The 17,534-nt window shown below is 51.8% G+C and overlaps 1 protein-coding gene across 7 annotated transcripts in view; it reads left to right on the forward strand.

The window, feature by feature from the left end:
• The window catches only part of tacc2 (transforming, acidic coiled-coil containing protein 2), a 59,358-nt gene extending 42,549 nt beyond the window's left edge, over window positions 1-16,809 (forward strand). For 4 of the 7 annotated variants that reach the window (XM_066693701.1, XM_066693700.1, XM_066693706.1 and 1 more), the window contains 13 exons: window positions 69-273; window positions 1,159-1,208; window positions 1,359-1,471; window positions 1,921-2,074; window positions 3,202-3,342; window positions 5,597-5,689; window positions 10,018-10,155; window positions 10,300-10,376; window positions 12,487-12,530; window positions 14,776-14,936; window positions 15,048-15,154; window positions 15,532-15,652; window positions 15,959-16,809. In XM_066693701.1, coding sequence (XP_066549798.1) covers window positions 69-273; window positions 1,159-1,208; window positions 1,359-1,471; window positions 1,921-2,074; window positions 3,202-3,342; window positions 5,597-5,689; window positions 10,018-10,155; window positions 10,300-10,376; window positions 12,487-12,530; window positions 14,776-14,936; window positions 15,048-15,154; window positions 15,532-15,652; window positions 15,959-16,024 — 1,470 coding nt within the window. In that variant the 3' untranslated portion in view covers window positions 16,025-16,809. Of the gene's footprint in view, window positions 1-68; window positions 274-1,158; window positions 1,209-1,358; window positions 1,472-1,920; window positions 2,075-3,201; window positions 3,343-5,596; window positions 5,690-8,203; window positions 8,267-9,978; window positions 10,156-10,299; window positions 10,377-12,486; window positions 12,531-14,775; window positions 14,937-15,047; window positions 15,155-15,531; window positions 15,653-15,958 lie in introns of all 7 variants that reach the window. The other 3 variants (XM_066693702.1, XM_066693703.1, XM_066693704.1) reach the window with 3 other exon arrangements.
• The last annotated feature ends 725 nt before the right edge of the window (window positions 16,810-17,534 follow it).

Below are 17,534 nucleotides of genomic sequence, written 5' to 3' on the forward strand. Positions count from 1 at the left end.
CTCACAGCCTCTCTCTCTCTCTCTCTCTCTCTCTCTCTCTCTCTCTCTCTCTCTCCGTCTCATTCCAGGACGCCACGCCCCTGGCCACGCCCGAAGCCCCGCCGGTCATCCCCTCGGAGGACCACGCCACAGACGAGGAGAAACTCGCCTCCTCCTCCAATCAGAAGTGGACGTTCCAGGGCAGGCACCTGGCACCTGAGTGCCAGGACTACCCCCAGCCCTCCGACCTGTCGGCCTTCGTCAATGAGACCAGCTTCCCCTCGCCCAGCGACGGTGAGGGCGCAGAGCCGGAGGGGGGCTTGGGGGGTGGGCAGCAGACCTGGTTCTCCAGTGGAAGCTCAGTTTAATAATTAAGGATGCGTGGATCGTGACTCTTATTGCTGAGGGCTGTGTCTCAGTGTGTGTGTGTCCTGAGCACACAGTCATGTTGGGTTCAGTTCAGAGCCCTGCTGCAGGTCCATCCTGAACCAGGCCCGTGTTGATGACCTCATCAGCATGTGCCCTGAGAGAACGGCGGCTGTGACACTGATTATAAATACAGGCGGAGGATCGATAGTGAGCGAGTCCTGGCATGCCTGCAGAGACCTGTGGCAGAGCGGGTGCTCAACAGCATTCCCATAAAGAACGCCACGCCCCCCCCCGCGATGGGCTTCTGTCATTTCCAGGCGCTAATTGCTCTTCTGATGCATTATACATGAGCCTGCGCTGATGAGGCGGGGGGAGGGGTGATAGCTCATGTCTCTGTATCACTTCAGCCCCCCCCGCCCCCAGAGGAATAGCTGCCCCTGCCCCCCCCGACCGGTCTCTGCAGACATGGTGCTGTAATTACACGGAGCAGACTGTCATCAGCTGACGCTCCTCTCCCAGCGCTGCAGGGGTCCGACACCATGGTGAATGGGGGGGGGTCCAGGGGCGACAGCATGATGGAGGGGTCTCTGCCCACTCTGTGTGGGGGTCAGGGGCCGCTCTGCACGTGTCCCAGCGCTGCCCCAGTGCTGTTCTTTTGTTTGTTTTTTATCTTGTATAATTTAACTTTTTATTTATTTTGACATGTAAACTGTGCAGCCCTCAGTGTTGCAGTGTGTCAGACAGGGGTCCTTATTATGAATATGATTATGATTATTAATGGTGATTCAATATTATTGTGTTTCCTCTCAGTCACAGAGTATGAAATCGAGTACATGGAGAAGATTGGCTCTTCCTCCCCAGTGAGTATTGCTGTCCACACATGCAGTCAGTCAGACAGACAGACAGACAGACAGACAGTCAGTTATGTTGTTGTTGTCCATATCTGAGCCATCCTGCGATATCCACCTTTCTATTTTTGGATTGATTGATTGATTGTTTGATTCCCACAGCCCCTCTCTTCAGGAAAGAAGCCCTCTCTGTACCTGAAGCTGGACTCGGTGCAGGAAAGTCCCTCCAAGAGTCTGTGTGTTCGGGGGTCTGAGCCATCCACCCCCTGCTCCGGGTACGGCCCCCCGTACAGCCCCATGTCCCACACTCAGCCTGGTGGCTCCCAGTTTAGGCCCTCACTGGTCCCCATAGAGTCTGTGAAAAGTAGAGTGTATTTCACAAGTAGGAGAGTGTTTTGTTTGGCGATAGTGAATGAGAAGTTCAACTTTAGAGTGTAGTTGGCTGCTTTTAAAGGAAATTATATTTCTCTGGGATTATAGCAGATCACAGTGCTGCTGTAGTGGTGTTGTGCGTTAGTGTTCAGAGTGTCTGACTGAGTCTCCAGCCTCTCAGTGTCTCTAAATGTTTGTCATTGCCTTCCTGTCCATCTCAGCACCGTCTATCAGCATCACTCAGCTTCTTGAGCATCTAAAGGTCTCTTGACATCTCCTGTGTCTCGCCATGCAGGTGACTGACTTCCCTGTCTCTCTCTCTCTCTCTCTCCCTCTCTCTCTCTCTGTCCAGGCTGAGCTTTGAGGAGGTGGAGGCCCAGCTCTCCAGTGGGATGAAGTCTCCTCTGTCCTCCTCGCGAGTCCTGGAGCCCCCAGCCGCCGAGTGCAGCAGGAAGATAGAGAGCGAAGCGCCGAGCCCAGGAATGGCCAGCGACCGAGAGGACGGGGTGAGTGACGGGGGGGAGGCGGCACTGACTGAGGGGGAGTGGCCTGAACACGCAGCAGGGGCTTTATGGATGTCTGTGAGGAAGTGTAGGTCACTCGGCCTGCTGCTCACCAGGGGGATTCAATCAATCAATTTGTATTTGTATAGCGCACTTTACAGACTGGTGAACATACAACAAATGTACAGCAAAATAAAATACATAAATACAATAAAGTAAAATAAAATAGACCTTTAACAGTTGAAGTGAAAATAAAGTAAATTAACATTTAAATAAATAAACCATTTAGGCACGGAGGAGAGAAAAACAAAAAAACTCCTATGGATGGCATGTAGGAGAATATGAACCTCTGGGGGTGCATGGTTTGGGCCCAGGCTTAATGGTTGCCTCTCCTCCAGGCAATATAGTTGTTACAGCAGCAAGGAGACCAGAAAGCTCTTGACCGGTGCTGCTGGCTGTGCTCTTCCCTCTGGTGGGGGCCTCTCACTGGCCATCGGGGGTGGGGGGGTTGTACCATCAACAGACTTTGGGTTGTGATGGCTCATCAGACCTTGGGTGTGGATGCCCTGTTGACCCTCCGTGGTGGGGTGCACCGGAGGAGGGTTGTGCCTCCTCAGACTCCCACGGTGGGGGACGAGGTGTCTTGTCGAACCCTCAGAGGGGTCTGGATTGTTGGACTGGAGGAAAGAACTCTGACCCTTGACCTCCAGCGCGGTCCAAAGTGGGACAGAAGGCTATGAGCTCCAGTAGACAGTGTAGAGCACATGCTGCAGGGCCCCCGGGGGACGGGGCCACAGTCTCTGCAGAGCATCGTCGGCTCACCTGGAGCAGGTTAAGGCAACATCCCCGTTGTTCAAGTCTTGCTGAGACCTGTATCCTGGCTGTGCTGCCTGGGTTTCCCTGCTCGGGCGCAGCTGACCGTAAAGTTCTGGCACAGGTCCTCTTCCTGTCTTGGTTTCAGTTCTCTGTTTTCCCCACCAGAGGGCAGTCATGTGACACATTCCTGTGGCCGACTCCAGGGCGGGATTGGACAGTTTTACCAGGGTGGCTCCTTCTGTAGCTGATTGAGCCCTGCAGAGGGGTTTTCTCTCTCTCTCATCCCCTCGTCCTCCCTCTCTCCTCCGCCACAGTCCCTGTCCCAGGAGCAGACAGACCTCGAAACCCCGCTGCTGGAGAGGCTGTCCCTGCACTCGGAGCCCAGCATGCCGCTGCACTACCTGGAGCCCGACCTGGCCGAGACCAACCCCGCCATCTTTGCCCAGAAACTGCAGGTGTGTGTCTGACCCGAGAAAGAGAGAGAGTCCCCTCTTGCGTTCACTCAAGGCCTCCCTCCTCCTCTCCTCCTCCCCCTCCCTGTCTCTCCCTCTTCCTCTTCCTCCTCCCTGTCTCTCCCTGTTCTCAGTCAAACCTATGGGGCGCCGTTTATGCCAAAAGTGTTCGTCCATCAATTTGGTAGTTCGTTCAGAAATTCTTCAATTTGGCCATACAGTAGTAATAGACAAATAGACAAACAGACCAACTTCCATGCAAACTTCCAGACGAACAGACAAACTTCCAGACAAACTGATGAACTTCCAGATGAACAGACCAACTGTCAATCATGCTCTGTGCCCAACCCACTTCAGTCCTTCTAGCCAATCAGAGCAGACGCGCCTATTTTAACCAATAAAACTCCAGGTTCACATAAAACGGCTTCAGCCAATAATATTGCAGTTTATTAGAAAGGACATTTCTATCTCTCACGTTTTTTTTTGTTTTTTTTTTACTTGATTATAAAATCTGCGCTATGTATCCAAATCTCTCATCAGAAATCAGGCTGTGAAATCGCACCTGCAGTCTTTACTCCATGACATTGAAGGACGAGCATCAATGGATTATATTTATTTCAAAACAGACTGGATCCCTGATCGCAGCTGTGCAGCCTCTTCTCAGTGGGGCTGAGCCTGACATTATATTGGGGGGCTTCTCTTTACACCTTGTTGGCACACATATGTATTTATTTATTTAACTGTACGCACTACATGTGTTCATACAGAAAGATTTTGGTTTTAAACTTAACCCATTGCAAATCATTTCAATATGAGCGAATTACTTTAAGTTGGATAATGTACTGTATTTTTTTAAATATGTGCACACGAAAATAAATTAAACAATACATACTAAAGCCAAATAAACACACTAACAATAAAAACCTTGCCCTAGCCAATCGAACACGTATATCCATTAAAATACAATTAAACATCATAAAAATACATACAATCTGACAGTCAGTTAAAATGCCAAAAGCGTCGTCTCTTAACCAAACGAATTAACAATTAATACAAAAACACCAAGAACTTCAACCTGGGCCTGTGTCCTAGAGATTATGCTAATTGTATTACACGCAGTATTTCAAACATCACATTTGTCACTTATTTCGACAGTATTTTAAAAATGTGTTTCGTTGCATGTACAATATATACTGATTAAACACTTATTTACTCGAGGCAAAGCTGTGGTTAAGCCGTGCCTATTCTAACAATTAATCTTCTCATTAACGAGCCTGTTAATTGTGATTTTAATTTCCATACGGTTACACAGAGACGCCAGTAACACCCTTTCTAATAAACTGCAATATTATTGGCTGAAGCCGTTTTGTGTGAGTCTGGAGTTTTATTGGTTAAAATAGGCGCGTCTCTCCAATTGGCTAGAAGGACTGAAGTGGGCTGGGCACAGAGCATGATTGACAGCTGGTCTGTTCATCAGGAAGTTCATCAGTTTGTCTGGAAGTTTTTCTGTTCGTCTGGAAGTTCATCGGTTTGTCTGGAAGTTTGCATGGAAGTTGGTCTGTTTGTCTATTTATATTAATGAATAACCACATTAATTAATTACAAAGTTGATAAAGTGTCCTGGATGAATGTACTACTGTATGGCCAAATTGATGAATTTCCGAATTAATTTCCAAACGAACTACCAAATTGATGGACGAACACTTTTGGCACAAACGGCGCTCCATACAAACCACAGGAGCAGCCGGTCCCCCCTGTTCAGGCCCATAGTGAGTTTGACTCGCAGAGCCCAGAGTCGCCTCCTCGTGTCCTGCATCTTCCTCTCTCTTCTCCTGCTCTGTAATCCTGCCTTTTCTTCTCTTCCAGTGACAGGGTCATGTAGAGAATGTTTCTTATGCCAGGGTGATGTCCGCTCCTCCCTGCTTGTGTCTCAGTGAGCGCGTGGTGGCAGCGCAGCCCGGTCAGTCACTATAGATGAGGATAGATCCTGGTAGCGGCGCTGTGTGATAAAGCACTGGGACATTTGGTAAAACCATAGGACGTCTACTGAGGGCCAAGAGGAAGGTCGTGTTGAGGACACAGTGTGACCTCACGGGAGGGGGGTGTCCCTCATGTACGGGGCGGTCTGTACCGCATGGTCAGTAGGGTGGGTGTGGAGGGGTCAGTTAGTGTGTAGTGTCCAGTGGCCGCAGTGCGTGGTGCTCAGGCTGTGCTCTAACCCCCTCTCTCCCCTCCTCTGGGGGCCCGGCCTCGGTAGGAGGAGCTCGTTCTGGCCGCTATGAGGATGGAGGCTCTGAAGGTAGCCAGTCAGATCTCCCAGTCCTCCTCGCTCTCCTCTGTGGACTGCGAGGTATTGCCCTGCCCCAACTCCCGTGTGTGTCTGCATGCGTGTGTGCTGAGTGCACGTGTGTGTGTGTGTGTGTGTGTGTGTGTTGGTGCCCCGGCCAGCCCTGCCTGCTGTACTAAACCCCAGGCTGCCCGGCCGTGGCATCTGTCACTGTGTGGCATCAGCCCATGTGACTCACTCTGACTCACTCCCATGGCACGGCTCTGAGCTGAGCGCCTGTCTGTCCCGCCGGTCAGACCGGCAGTGTCCTGCATGCTGCCCCTCTAGGGTCCTGGGGAGAAGACCTGGGAAACATCAAAGTGACCTGGGATGCTCCTCTTGGCCGAGCCAGCGAGAGCGGACTGTGACATCCCTCTGGTCTGGGGGAAGGTTTATTCATCACTCCTGATGTTCCACCAGATAATGATGTTCCAGATAAAATCTCATCACTGCCGGAAGCGTAGCCGTCTCTCCGTCCCCCTCCCAGCCCTGCTGTCCAATCCCAGCTCACCTTTATGTTTTCAGAGGACACTTACTAACCGTTACTAACGCCTGAGCTACACACATGACCAGTTCAAAATGATTTTGATAGAGACTCATAGAGTGAATTATACGCACAGCAATACAGGTGGACGGATGTGTGTCAGCCCACCAGAGCAATCATCTAACCAGCAGAGCATCAGAGCAGATCTCATCCCCCGAGTCTAGCTGAGTGGGTTCCATCGCTGTGCTGACATCGGCAGGCTGTGGGCGCTCGCTCTCTCAGACATCAGTCCACAGACAGCGCCGCAGCTGTCCCACTCTGCCCCCCGGTCACCCCACACTGGGGCTCGTGGGCCTGGGTCTGAGTAACAGTTCTGTGAGCTGACTGAGAGCTCGTGTGGAAGATAACCAGAGGCCCTGCAGCCCTCGGGGGGGCTTGCTGTGTCACTGCACTGTCCCGTACAGCCCCCTGCCCCGCTGACAGACTCTGGGGGGATTACAGTCTGAGGGATCGGCCTGCTGCCTCTCGTTAGCGCTAATCCCTCTGCACAGAGCGCACGCTGGCCCTGGGTCTAACTGGAGCTGCGGCCCATCATCCTGCAGCTAACTGTGCAGGGCGGGCCGCGCTGGACCCCCACAAGAGAAACACTCCCCCAGAATGACACCTCAGCAGCCTGTGGTCCTGCTCAGAGGACAGGGCAGGTGTTACACCCGTCCGCTTCAGAATAACAACAGCACGGGGGTTTAGTTCCCAGCATCCTGTTTAATTTTTCTTCTATAAAAGCATCCATATGTATGACACACTTGGGTGGGGGGTGGGGGGTGGGCAGAGCAGGATTATGAACAAGGCCCTGAGGGTATTAATTTAAAAGTGCAGTGGACTTAAACTGGAAAGGGAAACATAGCATCCAGCCACCGCCCAGACCCCCAGTCCAGCGCAGAGTGAAACAGGAGCACCGAGGTCTGATCAGCAGCTGGGAGAGAAGGGAGGACAGGAAACATGTCTCCTCTCCTTACAGGGCGTTTACAATGCTGGATATGTACGCAGCCTGTATTGTCCACTGTTTATATTTAAACGAGACTTCGGGGTGCTTTCTTGAGGTGGAACAATAAGTACAGTAAAGTGCAGTATAGTACATTTCTAGGATGCGCCAAGTGCGCTTTAGTGCACTTCCTTTCTGCCAAGGCAGTAAAAGCACCTGTGCCGTGAGTGTTCAGATGGACAGTAATGGCACTGGGCTCTTGCAGGGTAATTGGCACTCTCTCACGCCCAGTAGCCCCCGGCCTCCAGGTCCTCGCCCCTCACTAGAGCTGCGGAGACTCCGCACAGGCCGAGGGACAGTGTGTCACGGCTCTGCAGCCTCCGGTCCTGGTCAGGGGGGTGTTCCTGCTCTTACACAGGCCTGCAAGGCAACGCTGACCGAGGCGTCCCCTCCCGCCTGTCTTGCATGCTCACAGTCCCGCCTGAAGAAGCCCACGGCCAGGAAGTGGAAAACAAGCGGCTCAGAGGCAGCAAAAGTAAGAATTGAACACCTTCCCCCTAGTGGACTGTGGCCCCTCCGTCTCTGCCTCCTCCCCCATGTCCACAGCCCCACCGACCCCGCTGTGCTCTCCCCCTCGTCCTGTGTCACTCGTCCCCACGCCACTGTGTCCGTGAGCCGCTCCCTGCCCTGCTGTCCCGAAACAGGCAGAGCTGCAGCAGAACATGGTGACTTTTATAGCCGTAGCCCCACCTGCATCTTGGTCCAGTGGACTCTGGGACGGACGCCGCGCTGCAGTTCAGTGTCCTTCGCAGTGAGAACCTGAAGCAACGGGCGAGTGTGCAGACAGCCAGACTGATCCAGAGTGATATAAGAGTCACCGGTGATTCTGTATTAGCCTTCTGGAAGCTGCTGTGAAAGCTGAGAAGGAAGACGTAGTGCGGCAGCCCCCTGTGACCTCCTGCAGTACCCCCCGGCCTCTAGCCCTGCCCTATGTGGCTCCCAGCGCTCTGCCCACCCCCGTGTCCCGCAGAGCACGTGTGTCTGTCTCTGTAACTCTCTGGTTGCTTCCCAGATGACGGCAAAGACTACAACTCCCGGCGGAGCCCGGCACGCTCACAGGACCGTCCCCTCACAGGTATCTCTCACTCGGACAGAGGACATCCCTCCTCTCTGGAAGCCCCGCCTGTGTTTAGGGAGAGTTGTATTGTCCATATCCTGGGAAACCGAGCACATTTATTCCGCTGGCTTGCAGCGTTTATAGTGGCCTGTCTGATCCTCTGGTTTGTGCCCCCCGCGCAGGCCTGTATTACGCAGTGGTTGCCCCGCCTGCCCCGACTCTGGTGACTTAGTCCCATTAGGTGTAATCCTGTTTCACCGCTTAATTTAGGAACGTCAAGTCCCATCAACCGATCTGATGCAACTTATTAGGTCAGCAGCTGCATAACTGAGCTGAGTATGTATCCAGATTGAGTCCACTGTCCCCTGATGCCCCTGACCCCTGCGGCAATGCGTAGTTCAGACACAATCTGAGTCCTGCGCCTTGTGGGGAGAGACAGCATGTCCATCACAGTCAGAGGCCTCTAGTCCCTCTCTAGTTTACTGTAAACTAGTGTGTTAGCACAGTGCCGGGGCCCCTCAAGTGTATGAGCACAGTGCTGGGGCCCCATTAGTGTGTGAGCACAGTGCTGGGGCCCCTCACAGTGCTCTCACTCTGGACCCTGGTGCCCGAGTGGCCTCTGACAGAATGAGATCTGAGTCCTGAATCATCTTGTCCAGTTTAGAGAGACGTCTCTTCAGGCCCATCTGTTCTCTGCTCAGCCTCACCAGTATGTTTATCTTCCTTCACTGTGATATTTCTCTCCCGTCCCTCTTTATTCCCCTGTTCTCCTCTGGCCTCTGCTCGCCTGTGGCCCAGATCTCTCGCACACTACCAGCCCCTGGAGCTTGCAGGCTAAAGGTGCACGATGTGTTGAAATGCTGTTTTGAGATAAAACAGTGTTCAGTGTGTGTATCTGCTCAGCGTAGTGCAGAAGCTAGACTGGGTTCATAGTGCCCTGCTGTGTAGCTTCAGGGACGCACACTGGCCCACGCCCTGACTGAAGCCCCTCGTTACTGACTCTATAATTGAGCTGCGTCTGTCAGATTCGAGGACTTAACGAGGCACTGAATGCTATATCCTTGAGTCCTGCTTCTACCCTCATTGACTGTCTTGCCTTGTTCTTAAGGTTTTGACTGTTAGATGCATTCAGGCCCATGTTAATTGATTCACACTTGGCCCAGTGTGATGCTGCGCTGTGTTGTGGTGCATTGCGTTGTCACTGTGCTGCAGGCGGCCCCTCCACGCTGCTGCTCGCTGCCCTCAGAGGAGCTCAGTTCCTGGCCAGGTTCCCATGTCTTTGTAGTTGCTGATTGTCTCCATGCCTCCAAATCACACAGCACATTCCCCACAACTTGTATAGACACACACAATGCAGTCATACAAACACACAATGCATGCATTGTTTTATGACAGCGTTAGAGTCCACTCAGCCCCGTCTGATATGTATTGAGTGTGAGTGTCTGTGGACAGTGGTCCTCACTGGGGCTGAGGACAGCAGGACAGCAGGACAGCAGGGCTTTCCTCTAAATGACCTTTCTGCACATAGTACTAACACTGTGTCCAGGCTGCAAAACTGAGGCTGCACCCGTCTGCATTTCAGCCTGGACCATACTCGCCTCGCCTCTCCTTTCCTCTCCTGTCTTGTTTTCCTCCTCCTTGCCTCTCCTCTCCTCTCCTGTCTTGTTTTCCTCCTCCTCACCTCTCCTCTCCTCTCCTCTCCTGTCCTCTCCTCCCCTCCCTGTGTCCAGTGCGTGTCCCTGATGGCTGTCCTGTGTCTGTCTCTGCAGCCGAGGGAGATCTTGTCCCCAGCAGACAGTGTCGTGTCCAAAAGCTCCCTGTACTCCAGGACGGGCTACAGCGAGGGTGAGGGCAGCCCTTTCAATGTCCGGGACCTGGACCACTCTCTGGGCATTGCGCGGGAGGAGGTAGGTACACTGTTCCTGCAAATAGAGGGGAGGGGGGGCGTTGCATGAACAACGGAAAACAGAAATCACATGCAGGCCGCTGGGGCGCGGGGGTCCACGTGGCTGAGGCCCCCAGGCTCAGACTCACTCTGTCGTTCCCCGCAGATCGTCGCCAAGGAGAAGGAAGTGGCCGAGTGGCAGAGGAAGTACGAAGAAAGCAGACAGGAAGTCGTGGAAATGAGGTGCGGATATCTCTGCAGCTGAAACAGCAGCGCCACGGGGCTGGATTCTGCAGAACCCCACGAGTGTCCAGGCAGTCGGCCCTGAGCCTCGGCCCCAGGGCCCCGCTCCAGCTGGACGGGGCCCTATTAGTGTAGATAAGGCTGGTCTTATTTCATTAGCATGATTTGGTTCAGGATCAGCGTGGCTAAGACGCTCTAGATCAGCGCTAATCTGCTTACCGCTCTGGCAGCCTGCTTTTCACCAGAAGCTTCAGAGGCTCCATCGATAAATACGTAAGCGGAGCTCTGAGACGAATATACAGCGTTTAGCTCATTAATGAGCTGCCAGCCCAGCGCCCCTCATCACAGGGGCCTTATATACCATTCTATAAGTCTCCTATTGATATCTCTAATATGTATACAGAAGAATATAGATACAGTGCATCCGGAAAGTATTCACAGCGCTTCACTTTTTCCACATTGTTATGTTACAGCCTTTTTCCAAAATTGATTCAATTCATAATTTTCCTCAAAATTCTACAAACAATACCCCATAATGACAACGTGAAAGAAGTTTGTTCGAAATCTTTGCAAATGTATTACAAATAAAAAACAAAAAAGTATTCACAGCCTTTACCATGACACTCAAAATTGAGCTCAGGTGCATCCTGTTTCCACTGATCATCCTTGAGATGTTTCTACAACTTGATTGGAGTCCACCTGTGGTAAATTCAGCTGATTGGACATGATTTGGAAAGGCACACACCTGTCTATATAAGGTCCCACAGTTAACAGTGCATGTCAGAGCACAAACTAAACCATGAAGTCCAAGGAATGTCTGTAGACCTCCGAGACAGGATTGTATCGAGGCACAGATCTGGGGAAGGGTACAGAAACATTTCTGCAGCATTTAAGGTCCCAATGAGCACAGTGGCCTCCATCATCCGTAAATGGAAGAAGTTTGGAACCACCAGGACTCTTCCTAGAGCTGGCCACCCGGCCAAACTGAGTGATCGGGGGAGAAGGGCCTTAGTCAGAGAGGTGACCAAAAACCTGATGGTCACTCTGACAGAGCTCCAGCATGTCTCTGTGGAGAGAGGAGAACCTTCCAGAAGAACAACCATCTCTGCAGCACTCCACCAATCAGGCCTGTATGGTAGAGTGGCCAGATGGAAGCCACTCCTCAGTAAAAGGCACATGACAGCCCGCCTGGAGTTTGCCAAAAGGCACCTGAAGGACTCTCAGACCATGAGAAACAAAATTCTCTGGTCTGATGAAACAAAGATTGAACTCATGTCTGGAGGAAACCAGGCACCGCTCATCACCTGGCCAATACATCCCCACAGCTTGATGCTGCCACCACCATGCTTTACTGTAGGGATGGTTTTTCAGCAGCAGGAACTGGGAGACTAGTCAGGATCGAGGGAAAGCTGAATGCAGCAATGTACAGAGACATCCTTGATGAAAACCTGTTCCAGAGCGCTCTGGACCTCAGACTGGGGTGAAGGTTCATCTTCCAACATGACATCGACCCTAAGCACACAGCCAAGATAACAAAGGAGTGGCTACAGGACAACTCTGTGACTGTCCTTGAGTGGCCCAGCCAGAGCCCAGACTTTAACCCGTCTCTGGAGAGATCTGAAAATGACTGTGCACCGACGCTCCCCATCCAACCTGATGGAGCTTGAGAGGTCCTGCAAAGAAGAAGGGGAGAAACTGCCCAAACATAGGTGTGCCAAGCTGTAGCATCATCCTCAAAAAGACTTGAGGCTGTAATTAGTGCCAAAGGTGCTTCAACAAAGTATTGAGCAAAGGCTGTGAATACTTATGTACATGTGCTTTTTTTGTTTTTTATTTTTTAAATCTTTGCAAATTTATTAAACTTCTTTCACGTTGTCATTATGGGGTATTGTTTGTAGAATTTTGAGGAAAATAATTAATTTAATCAATTTTGGAATATGGCTATAACATAACAAAATGTGGAAAAAGTGAAGCGCTGTGAATACTTTCCGGATGCACTGTATATATTTAAATGACTTTATTTCCTTTACCTGTGACCATCTGTCTCAGCATTAATTTTCTGTGTATTTCATTAAAATACATTTTCAATTGTTACTGTTGTTGTTCGCAGGAGGATAGTGGCAGAGTACGAGAAGACCATTGCCCAGATGATTGGTAAGAGTGTGTGTGTGTGTGTGTGTGTGTGAGATGGGCTGTGTGGCACTGGAGACCAGCCCCCGAGGCCCTCAGTGGGGGCCCACTCTGCTCCCACTCCCTGTCTCTCTCCTCTCTGAGCTCCACACAGCCCTGAGATCCCAGTGACCTAGAGCAAGGGGTCCCACCCAGCTGGATTTTGTTCCAACCGAGCTCTCGGTTACTTAATTGAACCCTTAATTTAACTAATTTCCTTTTATTAATTTTAAACAGCAGGGCTTTTAAGTGTCAAAATGGTATACAGAACTTCTTATTAAGGAAATAACTTTGTCAATTTTAAAAAGTCAAATGTAAACAAATTATTAGTTCAATTAAGATTCAATTAAGTAATTGAGAGCTCGGCTGGAACAAAACCCGGCAGAGTAGGGGCTCCTGCAGGAGCAGGGCTGGGAACCGATGACCTAAAGCATTACAGCTCCGCAGCCGTCTCTTTACGGAGGTGAGGACGTGTTGCCTGTCACCCTCCGCACGCTGGTCCCAGATATACCCACACAATACCACACACCTGTGTGTGCACACGCTCTGCAGACATGTCTGATGTGTGAGGGTGATGCACACGTGTGCGCGGTGCTTGTCGTATTTGAAATTAATTGTGTGAGTGCAGGGGTACGCCGCGGCTCTGTGGCAGCTGGCAGCGCGGCGTGTGATCCGTGTAGCGGCTCTGTTGGGCTGAACTGTTGAACTGTTCCCTGCAATGTTGACTCGTGTTCTTCATACATTTGATTCGTTTTCGACATTTCATTCATAATTCATTTAACCAGCATTTGGATTCCTCTTTTGTCTTTTCTTCCTCTTCATCTGGAATCAGTTTGCTTCTCTCTCTCCATCCGAAAAGGATGCTTCTCTCAGTTTCATTCACTTTTTTTGTGTGTTTTTCACCCCATGTGTGTGCGCTCCTCGTGGGAGGGTGCGAGCAGCGTGAGCGTGGCTCTCTGACTCTCTGGGGGGTCGGGGTGGGACTCTCACTGCGTCGCCTCTCTGCTTTACTTAACAAGATCCTTTTTTTCTGTTCTGCTGCCATTTTTGCTCCTAACTCTTTGACACACAAATCAGGCATGCCGGGTAAGTGATGGCTTTTTATTCCCTCTTCACACGCAGTTAAACCCCATTCTCTGTGTCATCGTCACTCTCTCGTCCTCCTCGTGTTTCTGAGCCCCGAGCTCTCTGTCCGACGCGGCGCCCCTGAGTAGAGCTGCGTCTCTGCGTCCCGGGGGTGTTCAATCTGCCCATGTTTCAGTGTGTGTCTCGTCTGCATGCCAACTGTAATTCCGCCGCCACGGCTGCTGGGCCAGAAGAGACACTCTGTCCCTGGCTCTGAGGGGCATCCCCCCGTCACCCAGACGGCACCAGCTGACCGATCTTCCTGCGGACATCTCCTGAGCGAGCCCTCACCGTATCTGTCACAGCCACATGGCCGAGTCCTTTATGACTGGAACAGAACACGCAACCAGCATCGGAGTCTGAAACGGCTCTTATTGAAGCTGGCTTCCTTGTGGTCGTGCCGTAGCTGTGTCCGTCCTCGGGAGTGGAACCGGACGGCGCTACAGAAGAGTCGTCTCTCGGGGGCACTGTGGGGGATGCCCAGCTGCCTACCCAGGGGGTGAGGGAGGCAAGGGCAGATCTTTCAGGTGTTGCCACGGCAGAAGTGCCCCCTCCTGCATGATCCAGCACACACACACACCTGTCCTGGACCTGACCTGTCCTGTCCTGGACCACTCCCGGTGTCACCGGCATCCCTCGCCACGGTGTAGAACCACCACAGAGCCCTGAGCCTCAGAGACAACACCGGCATGCTCGTAACATCTCATGTAAACACTGCAGTGTGTAGCTGTAGCCCATGACTATCAAACCTGTTTGTTCTGTTCCCTCTTTAATGAGGAAGACTGCATGTCTGGGGCTGGGTCGACTGACATGGTGTGATTGATTGACGTGTGACAGTATTCCGGTCTGCTTGGACAGAGTGTGTCTGTCTGACAGTAAGAGAGGAATGGTAGAGCAGTGGTAGCAGTGATGTACACTGACAGCGTGTGTGTGTGTGTCTAGATGGAGTGAGCAGTGACAGTGTCTGTGTGTCCATGTGGTCTGTGTGTCCGGTCCATCCGGCAGCATTCTTCACTGACGGGGTCTGTCCATGTGTTCGTGTGCCTCTGCCTGCCTGTCTGGCGGCGCGGTGCGCTGACAGGGTGTGTCTGTGTGTGTCTCTCAGAGGACGAGCAGAGGGAGAAGTCTCTGTCCCACCACACCATCCAGCAGCTGATCGTGGAGAAGGAGCAGGCACTGGCCGACCTCAACTCGGTGGAGAAGTCCCTGGCCGACCTGTTCCGCCGCTATGAGAAGATGAAGGACGTGCTGGATGGCTTCCGCAAGGTGGGGCTGAGGGGGCACTCCGGTGGACTGTCGGGGTCCTGCTGTGGTCAGTGTTAGGACTGAACGATGGGCCCTGCAGCCCCTCAGTGACTCCGCTGTCTGTCCCCGCAGAACGAGGAGGTGCTGAAGAAGTGCGCCCAGGAGTACCTGACCCGAGTGCGTAAGGAGGAGCAGCGCTACCAGGCCCTGAAGATCCACGCCGAGGAGAAGCTGGACAAGTAAGTCATGATTTATAATTATAATAATAACCTTTATTGATCGAGCAGCTTTCAGACAGGATAAGAGCACATTATAATGTGTATATAAACTTGCGTGTGTACGATGATAAGAGCGGATATTCCCCTCCAGTCTGAGAGGGCTGCTAGTGCCAAACATCAATCAATCAGTCGCTCATTATTGGATGTAGCGCCCGTGCAGCAACACAAGACTGGGAGTAATATGAACTCTGAACCATCAAGCACAGAGCAGAGACCAAGACCGGGGAGATGACAGATCTCCCCTCCAGACAGAGTGTCATAAACACGTGTGATAGTATACTGTATGTGTGCACATAGTGTATTAATATTACACCTCTGTGTGTGCGTGTGTCTCCTAGGGCCAACTCGGACATCGCCCAGGTGCGGGCCAAGGCCAAGCAGGAGCAGGCGGCTTACCAGGCCAGCCTGCGCAAGGAGCAGATGCGGGTGGAGTCTCTGGAGAGGACCCTGGAGCAGAAGGTATGGCTGCGTTTGCATTTGTGTAACTCCTTCTAAAGAGTTGAGTGCATATTAAAACAATAAAAAGGGAAGCCAGCCTGGTCATGGTGTAGCGCCATGTCTGCGGGGCTGAAGGCCTGTATCTGTCACTGCACTCAGGACAGACGTCCTCGCCCGCAGTGTCCACTGTCCACTGTCACAAACCGGAGATGCACTCTTCACGACACCGATGTCGACCTGTCGGGACATTTCCAAACTGTTTCTCACGGGGGGCTGTTTTATCTGGTAAATCTATTTTTTCTCTCTCGTTCTCTTCTACCGCCAAAGAACAAAGAGATCGAGGAGCTGACGAAGATCTGTGACGAGCTCATCTCCAAGATGGGCAGGAGCTAGCCGGGCCTGCGCTGCCTCCGCGCCGGGGGAGAGGGGACGGCAGCTCTACTGTCCCTCCGCGGATGTGTGTGTGTCTCCACTGGACAGAAGTTTCCCTGTAGCCTCTGCACTGCTGTACTTCGTAGATGAGACTGTGTCGTGTGTAGCACCCAGAGGAGAGGACTCCCGAACGCTCGCTTCGTTTCCCTTCCTTTCTGTAGCAAGTTTCCTGTATCAGGGGTCTTGTGAGGTCCTGGGATAACCACTTTGCTGCTGCACCGGCCCCTGGGGGCCCCTGGGGACCCCTGGCGTCCCCCGGGACCTGGACTCTCAGCCGGGACCGGACGGGGCTCAGCGCAGCCTGAGTGACTCCCTGCAGCGATCTGCTTTACAAAAGAACTCGGTTTGGGGTGGGGGGACACAGATCATCACACAATTAAATTAATCAATCAATCAATCAGTGAATCATACATGCATGTCCTTAGATAACGAGTGTCTTCATACTGTAAATAACAATGTGGCTGACGAAGGGAACAAATTGCAATTTTGATACGGTCTCCTGTCAGTTCAGCGGCTCACGTACTTTGTAGATAAATGGTGTTTGCTTCCTTTTTAAAATCGGGGGATTTTATTTTTATGTTTTAATTGTTGATATTTTTGAGGGGTGGGGGGGTTGAGTGTCGATTGTCTCAGTCCTGCTATTGTTGATGTAACGACTCGGGAGGGGATCCACCGTGGCTTCCAGCTGGGTTTGAGCACCTGCTTTCAGTGCAATAAATATGGCAATAAAGATGTTCAGTCCTGGAGTTCTTGGAGGCGTTGCTGTTGGACTGGTCAGAGACGGGAGCTATTGGGGGGCTGGGACAGGGGACTGTCAGCAGGGCCTCATGGGGGGGGGGGTCGCACTTGACAACACACACGCACATGCACATGCACTCACACACACACTCACACACCAGCAAGACAAGGCAATCAATGTGAAAAACAAAAGCTGTGTATTCCAACAGCGACACAGAAAGGTCACTCCTGCTGCTCTTACTGCATCTCCTGTGGCCGATGCTGGGCTGGTGGTGCCGACCTGTGGGCTGGCAGTGTCCTGTCCATATGATCATACTGTACCAATGCTCAGAGGGTGAGAGAAACAGACATTTATTTTGTTAATTTTACCATGAACGAAAGGGGCTTCCAAAGCTGAACCATCAGAACAAAGAGGCACATCTCACACGTTCCATGAGAAAGACCTAGGAGTCTACGTGGACTCCTCACTTTCTCCATCCAAACAATGTGGGGAAGCAATAAAAAAGGCAAACAGAGTGTTAGGGTATATTGTCAAAAGTGTAGAATTGAGAACAAGGGCAGTGATGTTCAGACTGTACAATGCACTAGTTAGAGCTCATCTGGATACTGTGGACAGTTCTGGGCTCCACACTTCAAGAAAGATATCGCTGCTCTAGAGGCAGTTCAATCAGAATAAACTCCCCAGCGATGTGGCTGAAGAGACAATTTGGGAACATTCAAAAACAGACTGGAT

The sequence above is a fragment of the Amia ocellicauda genome, chromosome 20, assembly GCF_036373705.1.
Source record: "Amia ocellicauda isolate fAmiCal2 chromosome 20, fAmiCal2.hap1, whole genome shotgun sequence".
NCBI lineage: Eukaryota > Metazoa > Chordata > Actinopteri > Amiiformes > Amiidae > Amia > Amia ocellicauda.